General features: G+C 44.4%; 1 protein-coding gene across 1 annotated transcript in view; it reads left to right on the top strand.

Annotated features, from left to right (window-relative positions):
• The window catches only part of GOSR1 (golgi SNAP receptor complex member 1), a 468,207-nt gene that overhangs the window by 158,222 nt on the left and 284,873 nt on the right, over positions 1-25,112 (top strand). The window contains exons 5-6 of the mRNA XM_078680012.1: positions 10,019-10,110; positions 17,209-17,283. Of these exons, the coding sequence (XP_078536138.1) occupies positions 10,019-10,110; positions 17,209-17,283 (167 nt within the window). The remainder of the gene's footprint in view (positions 1-10,018; positions 10,111-17,208; positions 17,284-25,112) is intronic.

Genomic DNA, 25,112 nt, shown 5'->3' with positions numbered 1-25,112 from the left:
ACCCCCAAATAAGTAGCCTTCTCACAAACACCTTCGACTGCATCCTCTGGCTGAAAATTTAACAGGACTTGAGTTTTATTCCGATTTAACTTGTAACCAGAAAAACACCCAAAGCGTTTTGCCTCCCTATCTATGTGTTCTATAGCCTCCTTTGGTTTCTCAGTAAACCTAGCTATATCGTCGGCATATGCCGTCAGCTTTAGACAGCGTTGCTCAATATTCAACAGGAGGATCGCATTATTAGCCAAAAGTGTCCGAATAAATCGCTCTATATAGAGAGGTGACAGGGGACAGCCCTACCTCGTACCACGCCTAATAGAGAAAGGGATGGTATGAATATTAGAATAGTCATTTGGCTTTCGGGTCCCTATACATAGCAACTATCAGTTTCCGAAAGTTCTCTTTAATCCCACATGCCGAAAGTGTTGCCCAAAGATAATCACAGGCCACCCGGTCAAAAGCTTTTCAGCATCCAATAATATCATGCCTAGTTGAATTTTTAACTTCCCTGCAGCATCAAAGGCAGCTATTGCGGTATTGACATGGGCAGTTGTATCTCTCCCGGTGATGAAGCCATGCTGCTGGGGAGAGACCAAATTGGCCATCATTGGAGCTAACCGGGTGGCCAATATCTTGGCAAACACTTTTGCATCTGTATTAATCAAAGAGATTTGGGCGGTATGAAGCTCGTTCCTGAGGGTCTTTATCTTTCTTTAAAAAGAAAATTATATTAGCAATATTCCATGATTCAGGTACCTGCCCTATTCTACCAATTTGAGAAATACCATCGCGCATTACCGGGGCAAGGAGATTTTTTAAAAGCATGTAAAACTCCACAGGGAGAGCATCATCGCCTGCCGCTTTACCTAATGAAAGCCCCCCTATTGCATCCAACACTTCCTCTACTATAATCTTAGTTTTCAGCTGATAATCTTAGTTTTCAGTTTTAGTATCTCTAAGTTGATGAGCCAGGACTTTCCCAATCCTATCACCATATTCATATTGTAGTGTCTTGTGTTTATTAAAACAGGCTGCTACTTTTTCCATTAATACACTGCTTATGATTGCCTTCTGCTCCAAGAGCAATCGATACAGATGATCTTGTTCTGTCCTTTGATGATGGACTGCATTGGCATGTTCCAATTCACAAATAAGTTTATGAAAAGCATCCTTGACTTGGAAGTTCCGTTCCTTATTCTGTTTATATATAAACTGCTGAATGCCTCCCCTAATGTATGCCTTCATAGCATCCCATACGGTCAGAAGCGAAGTTGAGCCAATATTATCTATAAAATAATCAGAGATTTGTTTACCAATAAAGGTCCCAATTCCGCCTTTGTAACCAGATGCTTAGGGAACTTAAATGATCGAGTAATTTTAATAGCAGTTTTAGCTTAAAAAGAAAAAATGATGGGGTTGTGATCAGACGCAATTTTGGGGCAAATCTCCATATCTGCTAATACCAATAAATTATCTGAAACCTAGGCCATATCGATTCTTGAATATTGACGATGTGGTGCTGAGTAATGCGTGTAGCCTAGTTTATTTAACTGTAAAGTCCGCCATGCATCCTGCAAGGAGTATAATATGGCCAATTCTAAGATAGAAGCCCTCACCTTTGTCATTCTTGGGACCAGTGGTTGAATAGTGGAGTCTACACTATGAGAAATAACACAATTAAAATCCCCCATCAGTACCATCTCTCCCTGCCAACCTGCTAGCTCTAGGCAGATATCATCAAATATAGTTGGATCATCAACGTTCGGTCCATATAAGACACAGAAAACATAGTTAACACCATTAATTTCTATTTGAGCAATAGCCCTTCTTCCCCTTTGATCAGTTAAAACTTTAAGAACTTGGCACCCCAATGTTTTTGATACTAGAATAGCGGCTCCCCTTATTGATATACTTTGAGAGGTACATACAACTACCTCTAGACCAAGCTGTTACAAAAGACGCCGGTCCTTATAGGCTGAATGCGTTTCCGTCAAAAGTGCCACATGGGGTTTATATGTCTTAAGCTCTTCCCGAACTAATTGCCTTTTGGATCCTCTATTCAAGCCAGATACATTTCAAGCTAAACATCTAATTAAAGCCATATCTTTTTAATAACATACGCCAATAACATTAATAAAATTACAAAGCAATCGCTATCTATCGTTCTCCCATGTCCATATATATAACAAAACTCTTCTTTTTGACTTTTCCCCCGCTTTTTAAATACCCCACCCACTTTGCTGCTCCCTCCCCTGCCCTCTTCAAGGCCAACCTCCCCATTTCCCTCAGAAGGAATCACCCCCCCCTCCGCCCCCATAACAGCTGCAGTTGAAAATGGCAGTAGACGTCTCCCCGCCTCCAAGCCCAGCCCTTTCTGGCCCACCATGAACAGACATAGGGGTATCTCTAAGCTTCCACCCTACTGATAACCCTCCTAAATCATAATAAAATAAAAAATGAAAAACCCACCCGTGATTCCACCCTCATAACATCATATAGTACAGCAGCTCTGCTGCCCACTGCCCCGAGCATCCACCAATCAGTCTCCAGTTGCGACATCAGAGCGCCATCTGCGGATACTGCCTTAACAGCCATCCAGTTATACAGTCTGCCACTTTGTCAGTGCCAATTTAGCTTCTACAGCTGAAACAAAATAAAATGGCCTTCCATCTTTCACGGGGAGCTTGTTCCAGGTCTTGGCTGCGATGTAGGAGAAGGCTTTCCTGCCTGTTCTTGTTCTGCGGATACGTGGGACTTCTGCCAGGGTCAGGTCAGCGGAGCGGGGGTTCCTTTTGGGTACATGGAAGGAAACTCTCTTGTTGAGCTATTTGAGTCTGATGTTGTTGAGGGATTTATAGGCTTGGGTGAGGAGTTTGAAGGTGACCCTCTTCTCGACGGGGAGCCAGTGGAGCTCTTGCAGGTGTTGGGTTAGGTCTTCGTGGCACGGAGTCCAGAGAATGAGTCTGGCGGTGGCGTACTGGATCGTCTGGAGTCTGTGTAGTAGAGCTCTGTTGATTCCGGCGTATAAGGCGTTGCCGTATTTCAATCTGCTGGTTATGACCACGTGGGTGACGTTCTTTCTGCAATCGGGGGGATCCATTTGAGGGTCTTGCGGAGGATGCGCAGGCAGTTGTAGCTGGTGGAAGCGACGACGTTGATCTGACAATTCATGGAGAGGAATGAGTCGAGGATGACGCCGAGGTTTCACGCGCGGTCCGTAGGGATGGGTGGATTCCCGAAGGCGGAGGGCCACCAGGTGGTGTCCCAGGTGGACATGCAGGGTCCAAGGATGAAGACCTTGGTCTTCTCTGAGTTGAGCTTCAGACAGCTGTCTTTCATCCAGGCTGTCACATTCTTCATGCCTTCCTACAAGCAGAGTCTGGTGTCTTCTGGTTTCTTCGTGAGTGAGAGGATGAGCTGGGTGTCATTGGCGTAGGATACAATGACTTTCTCACGATGGCGGCGAGGGGGCCATGTAGATGTTGAAGAGCGTGGGGCTGAGCGAAGAACCCTGGGGTAATCTGCAGTCTATATCGGTGGGTTTGGAGATGAAGGGAGGGAATCTGATCCTCTGGGTTCTGCCGGCGAGAAACTATTGGATCCAGTTGAGGACGGCTCCTTGTATCCCCGTGTCGTGAAGTCTGGCTGCGAGTGTGTGGTGGGAGACGGTGTTGAAGGCTGTGGAGAGGTCTAGAAGGATGAGGTCCGCGGTGTGACCCTGGTCGAGTAGCATGCGGATGTCATTAGTGGCGGCAAGAAGGGTGGTCTCAGTGCTGTGGTTGCTACGGAATCCAGACTGGGAGGCATCAAGGATGGAGTGCTCTTAGATGTAGGTGGTCAGCTGGGCAGTCACGAGTCTCTCGGTGACCTTAGCCATGAAAGGGAGGAGAGAGGTGGGCTGGTAGTTTTTCAGGTCAGTGGAGTCGGCCTTGGGTTTCTTGAGGAGTGGTGTAACCTCTGCCCGCTTCCAGTCTTCTGGGAAGATGCCGGACATGAAGGATGCGTTGATGGTTAGTCTAAGTCCGGGTGCGATGGCAGCGGCGGCCATGTTGAATTTGTGCAGTGGGCTGGGGTCCTTTGGGGCACCTGAGTGGGTTTTCTTCATGGTCGCGGTGCTGTGTTCGACGGTGGCGGGATTCCAGGTATTGATGGTTGCTTTACTGGCGGCGTAAGGCGGAGAGGTGGTGTTCTGCGTCTGTTCGCTGAAATTGTCGTAGAGGGCCTTGATCTTCAGGTAGACATATGAGCTGAGTTTGTCGAAGAGTTCCTGGAACGAAGTGATGTCGGTGGCTTCGCTGGGGGTTTAGTGAACTGCTGAATGGCTTTGAATAGTTCCTTGATGTTGGTTGCGTTGGTCTGGACCTTGTCTCTAATGAAGGTCCGTTTGGTGTCTTATGCCCTGGTGGTATTCCTTCAGGGCGCTCCTGTGGTTGGTCCGCTCTTCAGTGGTTTTCAGGTTTCGCCAGGTTTTCTCTAGGCGTCTGAAGAAGCGTCTGGCTTCATGTAGTTTAGTGGTGAACCAGGCGGCCTTCAGAGGGAGTAGTTTGGCGGGGTGGCGGAGGGGTGCGAGTTTGTTGGCGCAGCGGGAGAAGGGTGGTGATGATGAGTTCCTCTGTGACCTTGCTCCAGTTCCTTCGTGGTGGTCACTGAGCGGGCTTGGGTGCGGTGGTGGTGTTGAAGGTGAGATGGACGCAGTGGTGGTCTGTCCAGGGGGGCTGGGTGGTGTGGCTGGAACAGATGTTTGTTCCTCCCACAAAGATTGGGACTTGCAGCAGGACGAAAGGTGTCATCAACATAAGACCCATCCGAAGATTCCTCCTCAGCAGACTCAGAGTTGAGCAGGGGGGCCAGAACCACCTTGAAAAGGACTCAAAACCAGTGGAGTGGGACGTTTAACAAGAGGAGCTGTCACCACAGTAAAGGTTGTTGCAGTTGCCAGAGAATAGGGTCCCGTCGACGAGCTCATGGTCGAAACCATCGTCGAGGGTTTCGCCAATGTAGAACAAGGCGTCGACGAAGAAGCGGAAGCCGTTGACGGAGCCAGGACTTTTCCCGAAGGTGGTTTTGTCGACGAAACCGTCGTCGACGAATGCTTCTTTGGCAAGGTCTTCGACGAGACGGATTTCTTCGCTGTCGACGAGATCTTCACAATGGAGATTGTGGGCCTAACCTCTTGGCTCGTCGTCGACGATGCGGACGTTGTCGTCGTAGTCTTCGTCGACATAGAGCATGTCGTAGGCACAAGGTCGAAGGATCTTGTAGTCGTCGACGACGGCCGCGTCGACGAGCTCGTCGACTAGCTGGCACTCGTTTTGGACGACGAGGGCTCAGATTGGGACTGCGACGCCAGAGAACCAGGTCCCGTAGGCGTAGAGGCCGGCAGATCCCGTGGGGAGACAGACCTTGGAGCATGAACCAACTTCTTCCTTTTTAGAAAAGGAGATGGCATCTCAGTCTCCGACCCACGTTTAAGAGAGGTGTTGGAATGGAAGGAAGACACACTCTCCACATCAGACAAAGGATTGTCTGAAATCTTCAACCTCTGTAGCCACAGAAGGAGACGGGCGTCTCTATCCTTTAGGGTCTTTTAAGAAAAAGTTCTGCAAAACGTGCAGTCCCTCACCTCATGGTCCGGGTACAGGCAATAGATGCACTTTTTATGAGGATCCTCATGGAACAGGCGAAGTTTTCCACAAGCAGGACAAGGCCTGAATAAAGATTTTTTTGTTGAAGACATTGTAAAAGAAGATGAAAAGTTTTGAAGATGGAAGAAACTGAGCAGAGCTCAGGGAGACTCCCTTCACACGACGTGCGGTAAAAAATCTGAAGGCTTGAGCTTCTGAGGAGAAGGTTCTAGAGGGTGCTGCAGCCTGATTGGCTGGGATGTGTACTATTATAATGACATGGGTATGTTACTAAAGTGAATTCTCCCTTTAGACTTCTATGGGCCTATATTGTTCTATGGTACTTTTAAATTTCTTATTTATATCTATTTATATATATTATATATTTATATGTATATGTATATTTATGATGTGTTATTTATATATATATATATATATATATATATATATATATATATTACTACTATTTTATGTACCGTGGGGCTCCCACTTCGACGACGGGGAATTATTCAAGCATGTGAATCTATGAAAGACGAAAATACAATGTAAATAAGGGTCTAAGGGGAATTGATTAAGGACTGAAACACCTCCGCTCCCCAATCACAGTCTATACAACTAACAGGAGATGCTCAGTCAATTCTTAAGGAACAGAAAAATGCTAAATGCTGCAGAAATGTAGGGACCCAATTCGAATAGTTTACCCACCACCTGGCTAGAATAAAGAGTCCATCGGCCCACCCTTACTGGATTTTGGATTTTAGTATAGTGACATTATTGTTGTAATGTTTAACCCTTTAGAAGTTCCATTTCTTTTGTACTGAAACACGTTTGTTGTGCTTTTGATGTGAACTAAAAAACTAGTGTTTTAACATGAAAATGGATGCTGTTTATCTACCAGAGTTAACACATGGCTGGATAACTACCAAGACTGCATCTTAAGATACAACATGAAATGAAAGCATTAATTATATTCCAATAGCGACCTAAAAAGTGGTTTTCTCGTGTATATATAAAAAAATGTAGAACAATGAGAGTGAAACAGTTACACCTCAATTGGCAGTGCATGGACGCTTCACTATCCATACATTGCAATGGAGACACTTCTTAGGCATACTCCGACACATAGTGCACAAATGAAATGGCTGCAGGCCAGTAACTATGAAATATTCCTGTGGGCTGATCTATAATGTGAATGATACTGGCAACAAGTAATGTCTGAAAGGGCCTGACCCAAACGGCCAATTGCTGAAGGGAGTGAGCCAAAGCAACTTTGTTTTCCCTCATTACATATGCTCCAGCACAACTAAAGTTGCCTCCCGCTAGACCAAAACATTGCTCTATAAAGTAAACCCTTTGTTCTCTTTTTGAAAAAAAATATCTCTGAGGGGGAAGGAACCCTTCTAAGTCTCCTGGATCGGGTTTGATGGTTGGTTTTTACCATAGCTGATCTTGGTTCCAGTCTGGCCCAGTTTCTCTGGGTTAACCTGAAGGAAAGAAGTCCTCTGAACCGCAGAGAGACTCTTCTTGTTACTTAAGGTGCCTGGCTGTTTACTGGGCTAAGTACAGTTTCTCGACCGTTTGCTTAATTTTCCGATAATGAATCACTTGTTCCTGGAATTGGACTGGGTTAGCTATTCGTGGGAGATGGGCAAATGTGAAAAGGTTCAGCGTTGTAGTCCTGGTGTGCGACGGACATGTAAGAAAAGCGGGGATCTCATTGAGGCCTGGCTAGCCAGCATGTCAGGCAGGGAGTGTTCATGCAGTCGTTCTGTGATCTAGAAATCGTGACTTTATCAATCATTTTGCATCTCCATGTCCGAGTTTTCTGGCTGTTTCTTTATTAGCTGGTGAATTTGCTTGGATTGGGAAAGATGTCATTTCCACTTGAAGCCTTCCCAGAGTGATGGACGACAGTCGTTTCTATGAGCTGTCACTGCTGGAAGAGTTCTGGCTGTCGCTCCTATTTTATTTCTGTTTTCGTATCTAGTTTCCAGTTCATCTTCCTTGTCACATTTTTCTGCTGCGACAGATGTTCTTCCCTTAAATTGGTCAATCTCTCGTCCCCTGGTGCTAGTAAATTCTCATCACTTGCTGTGAAGGAAAGCTGCTGATGCGGTGCGAGCGCCGCGCAGGGAATCCGTTCTTGGGCAAAGCTGTCCCTATTAGAATTTGAATGTAAATCCAGTAATACAAGCATAAATAACCGTGCTGCCAGCAGAGCATGGGAATGCCATCCAAATGGCGCAAAGGTTTCCTCGCCCTGGTACTTCAAGCCCATGCTTCCTTCTGGGAGCGGTAGAGCGGTCTCGGTGCAGCTTTGCTGCTGAAGCTCTCTGCAAAGAATGGGCCGCAGCCTCGCTGCACCGAGCCGCCCTTTCACTGCAGCATGCAATATATGTCGATAAGCATGGATAACAGAGAAACTCAGACCAGTTAGCATAAAACGAAAGCTCTACATCCCCCACCCCCGCCAGACCCCGCCCCCATCCAGAATAATAAATCCGGACATTTGGAATTAATAGTTTTTACTCCAGGGAGACCTGTTTGTGGCAGACCCTTCAGTATCCCCACTGGTATAGCGACTGCTTCTCCCCTGGAAATGATGCTGTGGGCACAAGTCTCTTAGTCGTGTTACCCTAGTTTCATGGCCGCATGAAGACGCACTACCAAGGGGTTGTTGGGGTGCGGGCAACCCCTACTGATGCCTCCTGGCATACCAGTGACAAGGCGCACCTGCTGCATTAATAGGCTGCCCCCTGTATGGGCGCTCTTGAAGGATGTGCTGACCCGCAGTGCTCCTTGATCAGATGTCAATAGCAGATGAGGCAGTCTAGATGCAACTCACTGCTAATGCTCTGAGTCCAAAATAAGGTGGTCTGTCCTACTGCATAGAAACTCTCCCCTACCCATGAGATTGTAAGTATGCATCTATGGCGGCTGGCATCCGAAGCACACCATCTGGGAGCACGTGGCCGAGCTTCAGCACCCACCATTGACCGAAGCAAAGACGTAGCATCGTTGGATTTTGTGCTAGGATTGTGCACAGGGGAGGGGAGCAGCGGGCATACGCTTTACCTCGGGGTTGATGCCTCAAAGTCGGGTAATTTTTACAATCATTGAGTGATGTAACCAATTTCTAGTTACAACTGTGTTCAGAATATGGTGTAGAAAGGACTCTGTGTTTACTCCGGGTGAGACTTGACGCTTTCTTTAAGATACCCACTGCTTAGTGCCTTGGGGCTGTTCCTGCCGCTCATGCTATCTGCACCTTCGTAAAAGCGATATCTGTTGGTTCAAAAGCCAATAAATCTCATTGAGAAATGGGCTATTGGATTAGTTCTGTTTAGTATCTTTTTTTAAACTGCCCCCTCCACTGAGTGAACAATGTGATGTTCAGTGTACACTTTATGGAGGAGACACTTCTTTACATCGATGTTCAAAAACGGAGTTTGAACTTCAGCACATCTTGAGTAGGAGTAATGATGGGAGGAGAGACTGTCAAGAAGAGTTTGTAAAGATAGTTGAAGTACTTTTGAACATCACATAAGGGCACCAGTTACACGCAGTTAAATATTATTGAAGGTTTCGCACAATAACATAATGCTGATTAAAGAAAATGCAGTTTTGGGAGCTGCGGGGACATGTACTTTTATTGTAACACTGTGAACCGTTCAAGGGAGTGCAGCACAAAATGGGTTGAGGCAAAGGCACTAGGGGTTGAGCTGGGATAAAACCTTAGCATTCCAAAATTTCTGTCCCACTTCCCAATGCTGTTGGTGGCCCTATGGGTCATGAGACTTCTGTCAAACCCATCAAAGCATTTCCCTGCCAGTGAAAGGAAATCAGGACAGAAGCCCTCTCCGCACCCCATGCCAATTTGCTTAGGAGTAGGGCCATGTTACACAAGTGTCCATAGGCTCAATATTGTGAGTTCTTGTAGTATTTACCAGAGGCCTAGCATAGAAGTTTAGTTTTTTTGTTTTTGGTCTGGCTTGACAGTGCTTTTATCTGTGTAACCTATTGTTACCAATGCTTTTGTATACGCAGAGGAGGCTTTGCTGTCTACAGAGTGCCTGCATTGTACTTAACTATTTTGTATCTGAAAAGTAGACTGAGCCATTACGCATTAAAGTATTTATCTTTTTGGTGCATTGTATGCTTAAGTCAACTGTTAAACATTTTGTTTTTTTTCACTACATGTTTTTTAAATGTTATTTTAAATAGCTGGTGCTCAAAATTCAAGCCAGACCTATTGGGTTATTAATCTCAGTGACTTCTCCAAGCTGGTACAGTCTTAACATTTATTCTCACTATGAAAAAAGTGGGACTATTTTTCTTTATTAGTTGTAATAAAATAAATGTGTAACCTGAATGTGTTTTACTTATCTCCTCAGGATTACACACATGAATTCCACAAAACAAAAGCCAATTTTCTTGCGATACGGGAACGAGAAGATCTCCTGGGTTCAGTGAGGAAAGATATTGAGTAAGTGATCAATTAGAACATCTAAGATGTTAGTCTGGTCAAGCTTTTGAAGGCAGCTTTGTGCGTGTAACTGAACGTATTGGCTCCATAATATACCATTTTAATAAGCCCACATCATGCTGGTACGTTCAGACTGAAAGTCCTTGTGTCCCACTTGCAAGCGCGCTGTGTACCCTGTTCCCCTGAGGATTTTCAAGATCTGCGTTAAACTTCTACTGATTGCGTCTTAACTATAAGCCTGAATGGTTCCATTATTGTGTTTTGTACAATAACACTTGCTTTGACGAGAAGCACATGTAGGGACCAGGTATGCAAAACTGTTTCTGTGAGTCAAAATATTTCCAGGAATGAACCAGTGCTTATTCATCAATGGTGTTAATTTTTCTCCCAGATATTTTATCTATTGGAAAACATGACTGTGCGAGACAATACAGTGTGGCTTTTTTAATTTGGCTGGGATTTCTATATCAAAGAACTATTTCTCTGCGACTGACTCATGCTGAAATTGTGCTGGTCCAGTGGTCGAAGTGGGGGGGGAAAAGTAGGGGAACTGTGGGCGGATAATCAGAGGGCGGAAATAACCAGAGGATTGGGACAGTGGGCGGAGTCAGAGGTGTGGCCAAGAGGAGCAAAACATACCAATTTTTAGTATTTGCTTTGCATTTCACTGACCAGTTTCAGCTCATTACGTTATTTAATTCAAATGGACATTAAAATGCATTCACAAATTGGGATACGTATCCAATCACAGAATGTCCCAAATACGCTTCAAAGTGCTATCACAAGCCATGTGTCTCTCAGCCGTGCAGTTTCTGTCATCAGCGCTTTTCCTCCCCTTTTCCACAAAAGCAGTTCTCAGTTGCCGCATAATTCCAGCGACTTCAAAGCAGGTAGCACGTGTTAAAAGTGCTTTTGCATGAAGCAAAGAGACTGTTAAGTTTGTGAACTTATTTTGGTGCGAGTGCAAATCCCGCATTGCCAAGCCCTGATGAGTTGCAGCTACTACTGCTGAAAAAAAGCCAATGGAGGTACCAATGGGTGAGGCGGACCGGCATCAAGGGTCCGGGGACTTCAGGGACAGTGTCACTGTCGCTCTAGGGTGTGCTTCTTCGTATGCCTGCCGACAAGACTGGAGGTGAACTTCAGTAGGGATTGCCTTGAAGAATAACCCACACTTGCCACTCCTAAGGTCAACCTGCTGATGCTAAGACACCAGGGCTTTTAAGGTCTAGTGGGGCCTTCTGAGGTCTAGCATGGGAATGTGCTCTCAGGAGAGTGGTCTGGTGGACTCGTCACAAAGGCTGAACCAGGTTTCCCAGTTCCAAATTCGGCATCTTGTACCATAGTACCACATCCTCTCCCCCACTGGACATCATACTGCTCCACTTAGAGGAAATCGCACTGCCTTCAACTACAACCAGAGGGAATACAACTTAAAACTTTTACACTCATTATTCAGAAATCAATTAACATTTTTGCCTGAAAAGATAGGCACAAGACTACAGGGCCCAGAAGGGACCCGTTTCAGTGTACGATGCTTATATCCTTACAAAACGTAAGCAGAATGGTTTAAAAAGACCACATCCATGAACACAGAGTGCACATTTTATGAACTAAAATAAGGAAAACAGCTGATATGGATCACATTAAACATTTTCCAATCCACTCATCAAGCAGGTATTGCAGCACCTCCAAGAATGGCGCACTTCCCCACTAGGGGAATAATGCTGTTCAAAGAAATATGAGAAAAGAAAAGTAGGGCTTCATTGGCAAACTCTGTAAAGTGGCACTAGTGTGTTTGGGGGTGAATAAAATCAATCAGGCCAATTTGCGACCGCTCTCTCTCTTGCTTTATTTAGTTATGTATTTATTGTTTAAGTTGTAAGCTTTTTTTTCTCTCCTCCAGAGGCAGCATTTTCGAATAGAAATATGTCAGAAAAAGACAATGTCAGAAAAGTGTTTCCTCTTTTTTTGGATCCATTTTGCAGGGGAAGGAATGACGGAAAGCAGATAAAAGAAAAGTCAAGGGTTTCAGCAAGTGACCTGGAGCACGACAAAAAGATAGAGAATAAGAGAAAGAGAGGGGGGCGGCTGCTAGCAGTGGAGAAGGAGAAGAGGACACTGTCCTCACTGGCGTAGCTAGGGGGGGGCGGGCCACCCCAGGCGGCACCATTTTTGAGGCGGCCGCGGTCGCGAGGCACTGGAGGCCTGTTGCGGCCGCGGCGGCCTTTATAATTTATTTGGGATTCTTGGGAACGACAAGGCACAGTGTCCCACATAAATTATTAAGACGGCCGCAACGGGCCTCCAGTGACGCGGCCGCCGCCCGCGTTTGCACTGTGCCTGCCTGCTGCAGTTAAAAGAAAACTTAAAAGCAGGTCAGGAGTGTGCAGGCTGCAGCGCGGGCGCGGCCTAAGTCCCGCCGCCGCATTAGTGACGTCCTCGTCTGTCTTCCGGCTCCGACCGTTGTGGTTGTTGCCCCCCGCTACCCCCAGCCTCGCTCAGAGTCCTCCAGAGGGGCGTCAATCAGTTGTACGCGGCTCGTGGGACTGTGTTCCAGAGCCTCCCGTCTGCCCCACCCGGTCAGCAGCTTCTCGGCTGCAGCGGCCATCCCAGTGCCAAACCCGGAGCCGGACATCCAGTACAACAAGGTGAGGCTGTACGGCCAGAGCCCCCAGTGGGCGCTGCCAGGGGCCGCTTGACGGCGCCCAAGTATGTGGCAACCTTCGTCGGACTCCATGACTATGTAAGTGCCTTCCCAGTGTGTTCTTGTGGTTGGAATGTTGCCATTTATTTATTGCAGTACTATCCTTGTACCTGTGTTTGGTACTCTTTTGTAACATGCGCACGCCACTTTTCTCTTGTAACACACTGTTTGCTACCTCTCACATTTTGTTGGCTATTGATACTTGCACAAGTGCCACCATTGCCTACGTAACGTTTGTTCTTGTGCCTGAGTGTCTAGCATATATTGCAGTATTATACCTCTAATTGTACTTTGTTTTCTCTTGTAACCTGCACACTTGTCACTTTTTCCTCCTGTAATGCACTGTTTGCTACCTCATGTATTTTGTTTGCGTTTACCTCATGTAACTTAACGTCTGCTTTTGTAATTTGTTCACTTGTAATTTTCCTCATGTATCATTACTGTTCCTATTGTGAAGTGCTCTGAAGCCTTCGGGTAAAGTCCGTGATATATAAAAACGCATAAATAAATAAAATAAATACAAATGGGAGCGGCGGTGTGACACAGCTGACCACCCCATGCAGAATGTCAGGAGGGGCCCATATTCTCCAGTAGCTCACAGATATTCGTTCATTGGCCTGGGGTTGAATAGGGACCCCACTCAAGGGTTGTGAGGCCCCTGTATGTTCGCCCCCAGGTGATTTTGTTATGCTGTTAATGCAGGGTGCTGGAACCAGTGTGCGGGGGTTCTGGACGCTGTCCATGTGCAGCCCACAGCTGTGTGGGGTCGCCTTAAAGTGCTTCAAGGTCTTCTCTGCGCTGTTTAAGGAGCTCTCGGTTGCAGTCTCAATTACCAAACTTGCTTCCTCTAAGAATGCATATTGTCAGTGCACACCTTGGTGCTGTCCTGCCCAGCACTGTAACAATCAAAACACCCCATTCACTGTTCCCTCTGCGAAACTGCCATTGGAGAGCATTGCACACAGAGAATGACACCGTTCTCATTATTTCCTGTATTGCAGGGTCACCAGCTTTATTCCACCTGTTTCAGGTGATACATTCAGAGCTTGAAATGCTGCGTTTTCTTCAATCCATTTATTGCCCGCGCATTTTAGGCTTGACGCTCCTTTAAAAAGCTATTTCCTTTACAAATAATGTCTCTGGCTGTACAATCTTGTTCACTGACTTTTTTCATAACTGTGTTCTATTGACTGTCGACAACTGTGGCATACTAGTGCTTAAGGCCTGACCTGCTCCATAATCCTAGACAAGTGATCCAAGGAAGCTAGGACTCGCCAGTGTATGCATATCAATAAACTTACATATATATTAAGTTTTCCCATTCATCATAATTATCTAATTAATCGATTGTCAGTTAGAAATGATGCCACTGTCTAAAGGCAACGTTGGGAAAACTGCAAAAATGAATACATTCTGAGGTAGATATACCACCACAGAGGCTGAAGAAGGGCTATTAAGCAGCTGAGACAGGTGGGGGGTGATTATGAGATTTATTTGCGAACTTGTTGCAGTAAACAAGCTCAAAGCTGATGCAAATCATTTGATTGATTCTAAAAAAAAAGATGTGAATAAAAGGTTTTGCTTTTGACAGTTAACGGGCTATTGGGCTGTGCGGTGGGATTTATTTCAAGTGCTCACCGTCCTTTTTCCTCAGCACCCCCTTTCCCCCACGGGGCGGCAATCTGAGGGATAGCCCCGGGCGCCACAAGCTCTAGCTACGCCCCTGACTGTCCTTGACTTCTCTGGGCAAGAAGGAAAAGACAGAGTCCTTTTCCTTCCCTGCCCGCCCGTCCTTGAACAGCCACGAACAGCCAGGTTATTTCGACCGTCCTGGGACGCATATCTAAAATAATAAAGTAGGGGAACGGACTGCATTAAATTAAAGAAGTAGGGGAACGCCGTGCCCTGCCGATCCCGCCCACTTCGACCACTGTGCTGGTCACATCAGTCCCCAGGCAGAATGCTGAATTCGTGATGTTCAGTCTTCATGATGCATAACGCTGAATACATGCTGGTCATTTCAGACAAGGGTACAGTTAACAGCTATACTGTCATGACTCAGTTCTCACCCTTCAGGGAGGTTACTATGGGCGACCCCACACTTTTGAAACAGAATACCTTTTAATTGTTTCTAACTTAGTCCAAAATGTAGCCCCCATATTATTATGTGGAAACAAATACTGCCACCTAGTGGGTAAAACTAGAATAATTCCTAAAGGTCTTTCTTCTGTTCAGTTAAATCAGCCCCGGGCTTTATTTGGCGACTACTGAACTTGTTGCAATTCACAAATAAATGTTTCCAGCCCACTAGAATAGTCTTCTGTTCCTTACCTAACTGTTGTTTTGCACACATAAAAAGAACAACACTCATATTCCAAATGCAGACCAACAAATATGCAGGCTGAATTTTGCACTTGCTTGGTAGACGAGTAAGAGTTCTGAAAAAGTAAATTTTTCAAGATCCATCCTTCATTGATACTGCTCTGTGTTGGAGTCTACAGCATGTTAAGGTATTTGAAAAATTGCTTGCCTCTTTTGTAATTTACAGTGATTTTACACCCTCTTCCTTGGCTTTGCATTACATCCGGAATACAAATCAAACACTACTCTTGCGTCCATATCCACGTCCGTAGCCAACATTCTTAACCAAAAACTGCCCCTTCTCAGAAAAGCTGCTCGCCCTTTCACGTGGTCCCCAGCCTCAAGCCAACCTGCCAGGTATGGCACTTTTCTCCTTGCTTCTAGACCTTCCATGCACCCTCGCATCAGAAACAAGGCTGACTTACTATAATATGAAATACCGGTAACAACGAAGACAATTCCACGGATTTCCCTTTATCCTGAAATCCCTGATCACACTATCATGACCTTGAAACAACCTGTAATATTTGTGTGTGTGATGAATTTCCTCTATCTCTTTTCTCAGGTTTTGAACGCTCTTACTACCTGCTCGGCACTACCTCCCTTGTTTTACAGTCTAAACATAACCACGCATCTCCAAGCACAACCACTGCAATTTGAGATGCACGTTTTTATACAGTAGTTTTCACCTCCTGCTTTCCTTTACGGTTATTTTGGAATTGTAATAGTATTCTTCACTTGTATTTCCACTTGCTGGACAATAGGATGTGCTTTAAAAACAAGCAAGCATGTGAAGTCATTTGGTTGATGTTTGCATGATCGTCAATCGGACGGGCGCACACCGTACAAATGTCAAACCTGTTCTCTTTGCCAATGCTGTTTTTTTTTTTTAAAAGTGACACTTGGAAGTGAGTGTAGACAAAAGTATATGAAAAAATGGATGATCCAGAAAAGAAACATTGCAAAGCCAGTATGTCTGGGTTTAATGAAAGAATGCATGCAGTGTTAGCACATTAGAGCCAGACATGCAGGAGAGAGCCAGCAGGAGTGAACAGAGAGCTAAAGTTATAAAGTAGTGCCTTACACATTATAATTCAAGCGCTTGGGTGAAAGAGGACGAATACACATAAACAGCCAGTAGCATTACGTATGACATGAATACTCCACAGGGCAAAGCCATGACATGATTGGTACAGGCTCAAGCCAACTGTTGAAGAAACAGCCCACTTTGTATATATTGTTAGTAGTAGGTCTGTTTGACAGCTGCACTTTAAATCCATACCTAAAAAGGGTGGCTTTCTTTTCTCTAGCATCCATTTTGCCACATGCGTTTGCCTGCTTACACTTACGAGAGGTGCAGGACCAGTAGTCCCTCATATATTTTACTGGAGGTGTAATCACACACCCAAGCTACCAATAGGAAACAATGTGACAAAAATACTCCTGTGGGCTGATTCAAGATGTAACGTAAAGTGCATCAATCCAATAGCTGAAGATTCAGAGCCAAAAAAATGACTGAAAGAGGCTGACTCAAACCCCTTAAATTTAGTACAGAATACAATATGGCACGTATGGCGAAAACACCATACACGTCAGATCTAAAAGAAAAAAAAAACATGCTCTGTTCCACTGTATTTATTTATTGAATTGGCTTCACCCCTAAATAGGTGTGTAGATTAAAATCTGCCTCTATATTTGTATGGATGGATGTACTTCTACTTTTTTTTCTACAGCGATAAACTAATGTTTTTGCCTGTTGTCACAAAATCTGATGTGCAGTTACACTAACATTGTCTACAAGGTTTTAAAAACGAAAAATATAAAATGATGTATCTCTCTTTATTCAACTAATTGTGGTGTAGCAAACACTAGCTATTGCAGGAGCGTTTTGGTTGTTGTAACTGTCCATATTTAGGTATAGCTCTGTTCGCTATGGTTGCTTGCAATATGCTTAAATATGCTAACTTTAGCACCAGGACTTGTAGCACACACTGCAGAGAAATAATGAATGTTCGTTTCATACACTTTAGATCCTATAAAAGCGGTTCTGGAGTGAACAACAGGAGGACGGAACTATTTCTGAAAGAACATGAGCACCTTCGAAAGTAGGTTCAAGTCAGTTTATCACATTAATGGCTTATTAAAATGTAAACTCTCGCTTTATTAAATATACACTGGCAGTGTTTGAACATTCAGAAAAAGGACTAATCACTTGTACATTGCATGTGTATTTTAAACTGTGGAATTCAGACTTTTTATGGAGTGTATTGGTGGAAAGGGTTTAGAGAGTGTTCTATATAATTCACTATATTATTTAAATTCACTGTTACTATTTCTCGGCTGGGGGTTTGGTCTAGGAGTTTCTACTGGTACTTCAGTGGCTGTTAGAGCTTCTATATTTGATACCCACCACGAAGCATATGCCTTAGGCAGCTTGTGGTCTGGTGAGGTACAGGGTTTGCACATTTGAGATCTACTATTTTTGTATGATGTTTGAGAATTTCCCGAAAGTGGTGCATGCTGTTCATGTTATATTTATGTAGTCTTTCCAGTTTCTATAGGACTGCTCTACCATTCCATGCCTTTTAAGTTTTATCTTGCACAGTAACTACCCTCATCCGTAAGTCTAAAAACGACTGAAGTCTTTTTTAGCCCATCCAGTAGACTTAAGGGCTAGTTATCAAGGTCGTTTTTGTTCTTTTCCCGTGGTGTTTTCTGCAGGTATTTAAAGCAGAGCTTCAAGCTTTCATATATTGCATCAGCCATTTCTTCATTTGAGCTTGAGAGCTTCTATTGGCCTCCCCGTAGATCTTGGGGCCAGCTTACACTGTCCATTCATCCCATGTTTGGAGGAGAGAGCCTGTGAAGGATCTCTGCTTGATCATGGACATCTGAGAAAACCATGCATGCATTTTATTTTGCTGATCCCACGTAGCCTAGAATTCCTTTAAGAGTGGGTTTACTGATCAGTTACTCTTTATAATTTTACTTCCATGAATGAGCAAATGTAATTAATGCCATGCTAGTTCCACAGGTGGAGCCCAGAGCCATCGTCTGCTGTGTTGCTTGCACGTGGTTACCCCCTGCTCTTATCGGTGATGCTGAGGGCTTCTCTAAAATGTCTTTCCTCTTTGTTTGGTCATTTTAACCCCACTTCTAGTATATCTATGAATCTTGCATCCAGTATTGCAGTCCTGATCTCTAACATTGAGTTGCATTATCATTAGACTCGGATGATGTTTGGAGATTTTTTGGATCTAGCACACACTTGCAAGCCTAGCATGTAAATATTTGTTTTTCAAGACCCTACACGTGCATTGTTAAGCAGAAATGTTTACTTATTATTTTTTCACGTGGCGTTTGTTTTATTACTGTTAAACCCTCGTGATTTAGTAGTGGTGTTATTTTGCCTCACGTTTTTTTTCTGTTTAATTTTCTTCTTGAAATCCTTATGTTTTGAACCCCCTCCTGTGTGTCACACGGTCTGGGAAATACTGAAGATCTGTTATACTGGATTGTTCCTTTCTCAATTTGTTAACCTTGATTATTCAGTATTACATTTAACGAGATGCAGCGGAGGTGTTGTTTCAAGTGAAAGAGGCACTCGATGTTGTACTACCTCAGACTTAGTTGACAAATGTGTGCGTGCGGTATATATTCACAATACAAGCATCAGGATTTGGAGTTACATTGGAAACTGAGCTTTGAACATTTCACGTAGTACAGAATTTATATGAGTGTTTTAAAATCTTCTCACTATTTTATTTATCCATGAAGACCTTGGGCAGCACAGTGTAACAAGCAGTGGAAAAGGCAATAGGTATGGGTTTGATGTGTAATTGCTTGCAGCATTAGCACATTAGAGCGAGACACACTGAAGGGAGCCGGCAGAGGTGGACAGAGATGTCTATATTTGTGAAGTAGCTCCTTGTTCAGTTCAAGCACTTCAGTAGAAAAAAAGAGGGCTAGTTCGATTTAAAGCAGTTGATTTCTGTGATTTTTATGTCAAAGTTCACTGTAGCAGCAGGTGCCCTTAGTACAATAATGGTTATTAACTTTGTACATGGTATTTGCGTTAATATTGTTATTCTTAATATTGTCGTCATTTTGATTAATGCAAACCAAAATTATGAATTGTTTGTTGAGATGGAAACAAAGTAATTGTCAAGTTCTGGCTGTTCTATGCAAACATTGAGACTTATCAAGCGGGGGCAGTCCTATGTAAACATTGAGAGAGGCGGCCTTTGCAGTTTTCGTGCAGAATGAATTTGGGGTGGGTCTTAGATAGCTAAAAGCTGTGGTTACTCTTCTTTTTTGACATGCAAAGTTTCATTTTTTTTAAATCGTATCTGTGTCAAACTCACACTGTACATTTAAGAATAGTTGTAGTAATTGGTTATTTATTCCACTTTGTAACCGTGATCCCTAGTACGTACTTGCTGTCAAACATACATACGTCTGTACTGATATTGGCATGGACGTTGAATATGTGCATGTCGTAGGTAATGACATTTTGCCACTCGTGGGTAAAAGCGAGAGGTTAACTTGCGCTCCAGTTTAATTCTTCCCCACTGTTGAGATTGAACAGTCTCATGCCGTGAATATGTCAAGTCACTTAGGTTTGGATAGTTTATTAATGTGCTGTGCTCCCTTCCCAATGTAGGGAGGGGTTTGAGTTCTGATCGTTATTTACATAGCACAAATTGGCAGCACAGTTCTAATGTGACAGAGGGCCTCAGCGCACTTTTGTTGGGCAGAACACTGTATTTTCTATCACCTACTGTAGTGCACCACATTTTGTATAAGTAATACTTACTTCATTCTTAGTTTGTAAGTTGATATTCTGTCCAAGTAAAGTCAGCCATTGTAATTCTCACCTGTATCGTCTTGCTCCATTTTGTAAATCTCCTTCTTGCTATAATGGAAGTCTCATCCATAGGCCCATTAAGTCTACCGCTGCTTAAATGAAAGCTATGATATCTTTGTGGTGTGCAGATGATCCGTCCACCAACACACACTTTTCTGCACAGTGCTGTAAAATTCTATAATTTAATGCCCACACTGTAAGAGAAAATAAAGACTCTAGACAAGACGTTGTGTTTGACATTGGGAGCAGGATTTCCATCTTTACGTGGCCCCAATCTCGTTTTGGATTTGGGACGAGCTGCCCTGGTAGTTGGTACCACTAGAACATTTGTCTTTACTCCTCACTGCCACTAAATTTTGCATCAGAAGACTTGGGCTCGGGTTGTGGATCGTTGCTGGGTTCCTTTTTAGGGTAGCCATCTCATTAGATCTCACACTAAAGACTGTTTTCTGTCCTGCCCTTTAATATGACAACCTTATCCATTCTAGAAATTGTCATTTTTTTTGCTTCCATTGAGCTTATTAGACAAACACACCTGAATTGTGATTTTGGATGTAAAGTTCTGCACTGGAATCTGTTTAGGATGACATGGGGCTACTGATCTAAAGGCAATGCCAGCAATCTCTTGATTTGGAACGAACCTTTTCCAATCCTGTTTGCACTCAAGACAGTAGTATCACCAGTCCCGTGGTGTGAATAAACATAGAGCCAAACTGTTGGGCCACTGTTCCTATTTGGACACTCTTGTTGTCCACAGAAAGAGAGAGAGAAGAGAGTAGATCTAAACCTCACAAGATGGTGACAATCGCCGATCTTGTCTCTTGTTGCCCTCACACATCCCAAGAGTTGTCATGCTTCATCATTGGGCATTTCTCTTCGTCTGGCTGGCGCTGCAACGCCCTACGGGTCCCCCCGAAGGGTCGCTTGGGCAGAGATCTTTTAGTAATGCCGTATGATGACGAGGGTGTGAGATTTGCAGTGAGAAAGAGGGTTTGTGAGAGTGAGTGAGCGAGTGAATGACTAAAACTGGCTAGCGGATTCTGTAAAATACTTTTTAATGTGTGGGTTCCCCTGACAGGTTAAAAAACCAGTTGGTTGTTTGATACTGGCTAGGTGATAATGTGCCTCAGTAACTCTTTGGTCAACATGTTTTGTGCACTTTATTGGTCGTAACATGTTTCGTGCCATTTAGTGGTCATAACGATCCCTGGCGCTTCCTATGGACCAATAAAGTAGATTGTAAAAAAAAGTGTGAAATGTGAATAAGTGAAGAACCCTAATGTAGAAAGATGAGCGGTGCCCTTGTGAAAACTACAAGGTGGCGTAGGCTGAAATAGTGACAGCTCTTGTTGCAACCTAGATAGGGAAAGAAATAAAACACAGACGATGCACACACATAATAATGAAGACAAAATTATTATATGGCTCTTAGTGGTGAGGTGATTGGCATCGCAACCCAGTTATGTGCTCTCTTGCCAGGCAGGAGAGAGGTGCTGTAGGCGCCTTGGTAGGGTATGAAAAGGTGACACCAATAACATACATATAGTGCACATTTAGGACTCAAGAGCGAAGTTCGCATTAATTTACATTGTCATGAGTGATGACATCTCAACCCAAATTCTGTTCTCTCATGCCAAGAAGGAGAGAGGTACTGTCGGCGCCTAGGGAGGTTGTGGAATAGGGGCGCCAATATACGAACATTAAGTGCACGTTTAGAAGTCGCATTTGTAAACATCGGGCAAAGAAAATTACCCCCCTAGCAATAGATTGTAGTAAGGTCAAAACAGACATTTCATGCACTCTTGCCATTTATAAATTTGTGATCGCTCCATAGGCTATCACATGTTCGTCCACACCGTAACAGGCTGTCGTTATCAGTTGGGAGAGAAAAGACAGGTGGTATAGAAGCGGCTAAGCGGAAGGCTGTTGTAATGGCCGTAAGGGCACGCCTGATAGCGATCGAAGGAAGACCAGAGGTATTCTACTCACGGTTGTCGTTGGGTGCACTATGCTCCAAAACTTACCCTTACACGTGTGCCTGCATATTGGTTTTCATGTGTAGTGATCTCCATGATATAGCAAGGCGCCTGATCTCCGATTGCCTGGCTTCCGGTGGGCGTGTTCCTTCGTTATGGTGCGCATGCGCGGCGCCATCTTTGAGTGGTGAATCATCCTTTTTGTGAGCGAGTGTTAAAAAAGACCTCATATCTCCAATGGGGATATGTGAATGGAGAAGCACTATAATGGAGTGTTATACATGCTTGCGGTGATATGTGGGGTAACAATATTTATGTGTACTGAGATAGCAGTAGAGTATGCCAGGCGGAGGGGTAACTGCTAAGTGCCGCAATTACGGGATGAACATTAGAATGGAAAACAGGCCTAATTGCGAGGTTGTTGAATTAACTTGAAGGCCTCCGGCTTGTATGTTACTACTGCTATGAGTCTATACGGAGCAAGGAGAGTAGGTGACACATGTTATTTACTGGGGGGTGTCGCAGTGATAACGTCCATGGGGGTCATAGTTCTATCCACAGAATGTCATCATTGAGTCCCCTTTTGTGTGTCTGAAGGCGGTATACCCACCGCTGTTTGCGTCTCAGTAGAGCAATGTTGCTCCATGTAGGGTTGGATTCTAAGATAGCCCACTTGATATTGTCGGCAGAGTGCTTTTTTCGATAAAGTGGTTACACATTCAGGTAGAGGTTTGTCCGCATCATATAGTTCTCTTGTGTTGGCTAATCTGGACTTTGACTGGCCTGGTCGTCATCCCAACGTAGAGAAGTTCACATGGGCATGAAATTAGTGCGAATAAACAATCTGGTTAACACAGTTTACGTAACAGACAGCAGGGAACTCGCTTCAGAACAGATCTGTTCCTGGGCATAAAGGAATCTGCTTTCTCTGAAAACTGTTCACTTCAATAGTGTAGACGGTGTGTTTGTTGTCAAATTGAGCCCAATTCTTCTGTCCTGCCTGCATTTTTGCCCTAATGTAGAGATATTTGCCAGCTTGTGTAGATGGTACAGAATGTAGTTGTGGACCTCTTTGTGGGGCGGACATTACCTTGCTTCCATACTCCAGGAGGGCTGAGACTGGAGGGTGGATTTACAAGAGGTCATTGCCAAGGATGCATCTGCATGCTTTTCTTTGAACATGGGTTTGCTGGCCACGGTCGCTAAGGAGGGAGCTCTGATCAACCTCTTTTTCTATTCTGGAGTACGATGTATTGGTTTAGTATGGTGAATAAATTAGCTGTGGCCCAGTAGTGGGTACCTGTATCTTCTAATTACTTCAAGTGCCCGATTTCTCGTACTTCTTCTTAGAAACTTTGTCAGATTGGAAATGGAAAGTTTGTGGCTTCAGTTGCAGACACTCACAAGAGGTGTAGCAGTGGCTCTAGTGATGTTCAAGGCATAGGACTGGTACTGAACTTAGTTCAGGGCTGGGTGTGTGGTTAACAATCTGCAACCATGGGATTGTGACCGGAGTAGGTGCAGGTGTTCCCGAAAGGAGACTTCGGGGCGGGCAGTGGTTCACCCTGTCCTACGAGAACAAACAATAAGTGGCCTTTGGGACTTTCAAGATCGTTGGGTGGTCCAAATAAAGTTGAGGAATTTGTAATGCTTTTATTAAAAGGGGTGTATTGGGCTTGTTCCAGATCTCTGTATTCTTCCCCGTTTTTTGATCGTCGTTTGGTGTTCATCAGTCTGTGGATGCCTCATTTTGAACTACTTGGGTATATTCTACTCCAACTTCTATACTTTAAGCTATTGCTTCTTGTTATTTTGACCTACACAAGATATTTGGGAGAGTGGGGCTCAAGAGTGAACCGGTAGCCTTTTCTTTGCCTGGAATGCCTAATCCTGTAACATGTACCAGGTGGTATCCCAAAGGTGATTTCTTTCTTCCACAGTGATACAGAGGTCCTTTGCCCCACCTTACGTCTGGACCCTGCTTAGCCAGGGCAGGCTCAATTTTTGTGCATCAATAGCACCTTGTCCCCTCGCCTATACCATTCAAAAGAGTGATAGTTTGTTCAATATCTTTAGGGCATTTACCTTCCACCTTTATATTGAGCAAATGGCCCCGGTCGACTGTCTCTAAAACCTATGAAAGAGTAGGCTTGTATAATGCAGGAGAAAATCTAGGATGGTCCGCCAAAGGTATGGTTGCCTCTTGTGCTGAGCCTCAAGGGCATCACTGCAAGACATTTTCCTGTTGGATACTTCTAACTGCAGATTCCAACCTTTTGAATATTCCCTAGACGTCAGTCTCTTTCTGAAAATCTTTAACAATACCCGTGTGTGCCATTAGGTGGCTTTATGATGCTTTGAGCTGTCGTCGCTCCCCTCTGGAAGTGACCAACGGGAGTTGCGCTTCCTCTGTTCCTTTATTTCTGTGTCACAGAGCCATACCCAGAGCTACCCCTCATCTGTTCACAAGACTATTTTCTTAAAACGTTTTCACTTAATACTATTCCAAGTGGTATTCGCCCCTTTGCGCCACTCTCAAACTCCAGAGAAAATGCTAAAGTTTCAATGTGCCACCTGGTCTCGCTCTTAAAGCTCTTCCTTTGGAGCAGATTCCTACCCTTGGAGCTGTTGGCGATGTTGCGGCAAATCAGACAATTCCATGACCCCACACTGCATCTCTTTCGTTTGCTGCCAACTCCATCTAGCCATCCTATGGCCCCAAGGAACCACAAAGACCCTGCTGGTGGGTCTGCCATCTCTGGAAGTTGGACCCTCTAGACCCGCTATGGGCTCTGCACTGGCATCAGTGCCAAATTTGCTTCTTGCATTACAACGCACACCAAACATTGGCACCTCGTTGCAGATGCCGGGTAATAAAGCACATCATATAGTGCGTTCCGAGTCATCACCACTTAGACTTCGACCAAGGTTTTGCCCTGATCCTCCTGGGTTGCAGCCCATAGTCGTGCCTGTCAGACTCAATACATTGCCCCTAACACAGTGAACGACCCAAGTTATCCATAATTTATTTGGGACGGACTGACATGAGCAGCTTTAATATGCCAGTGGCCTTGACACCTTCCTAGACACT

Source organism: Lissotriton helveticus, chromosome 3_1 (assembly GCF_964261635.1).
Source record: "Lissotriton helveticus chromosome 3_1, aLisHel1.1, whole genome shotgun sequence".
NCBI lineage: Eukaryota > Metazoa > Chordata > Amphibia > Caudata > Salamandridae > Lissotriton > Lissotriton helveticus.
Note: the sequence above shows the minus strand (reverse complement) of the source record. Positions and strands in the feature narration are given on the sequence as shown.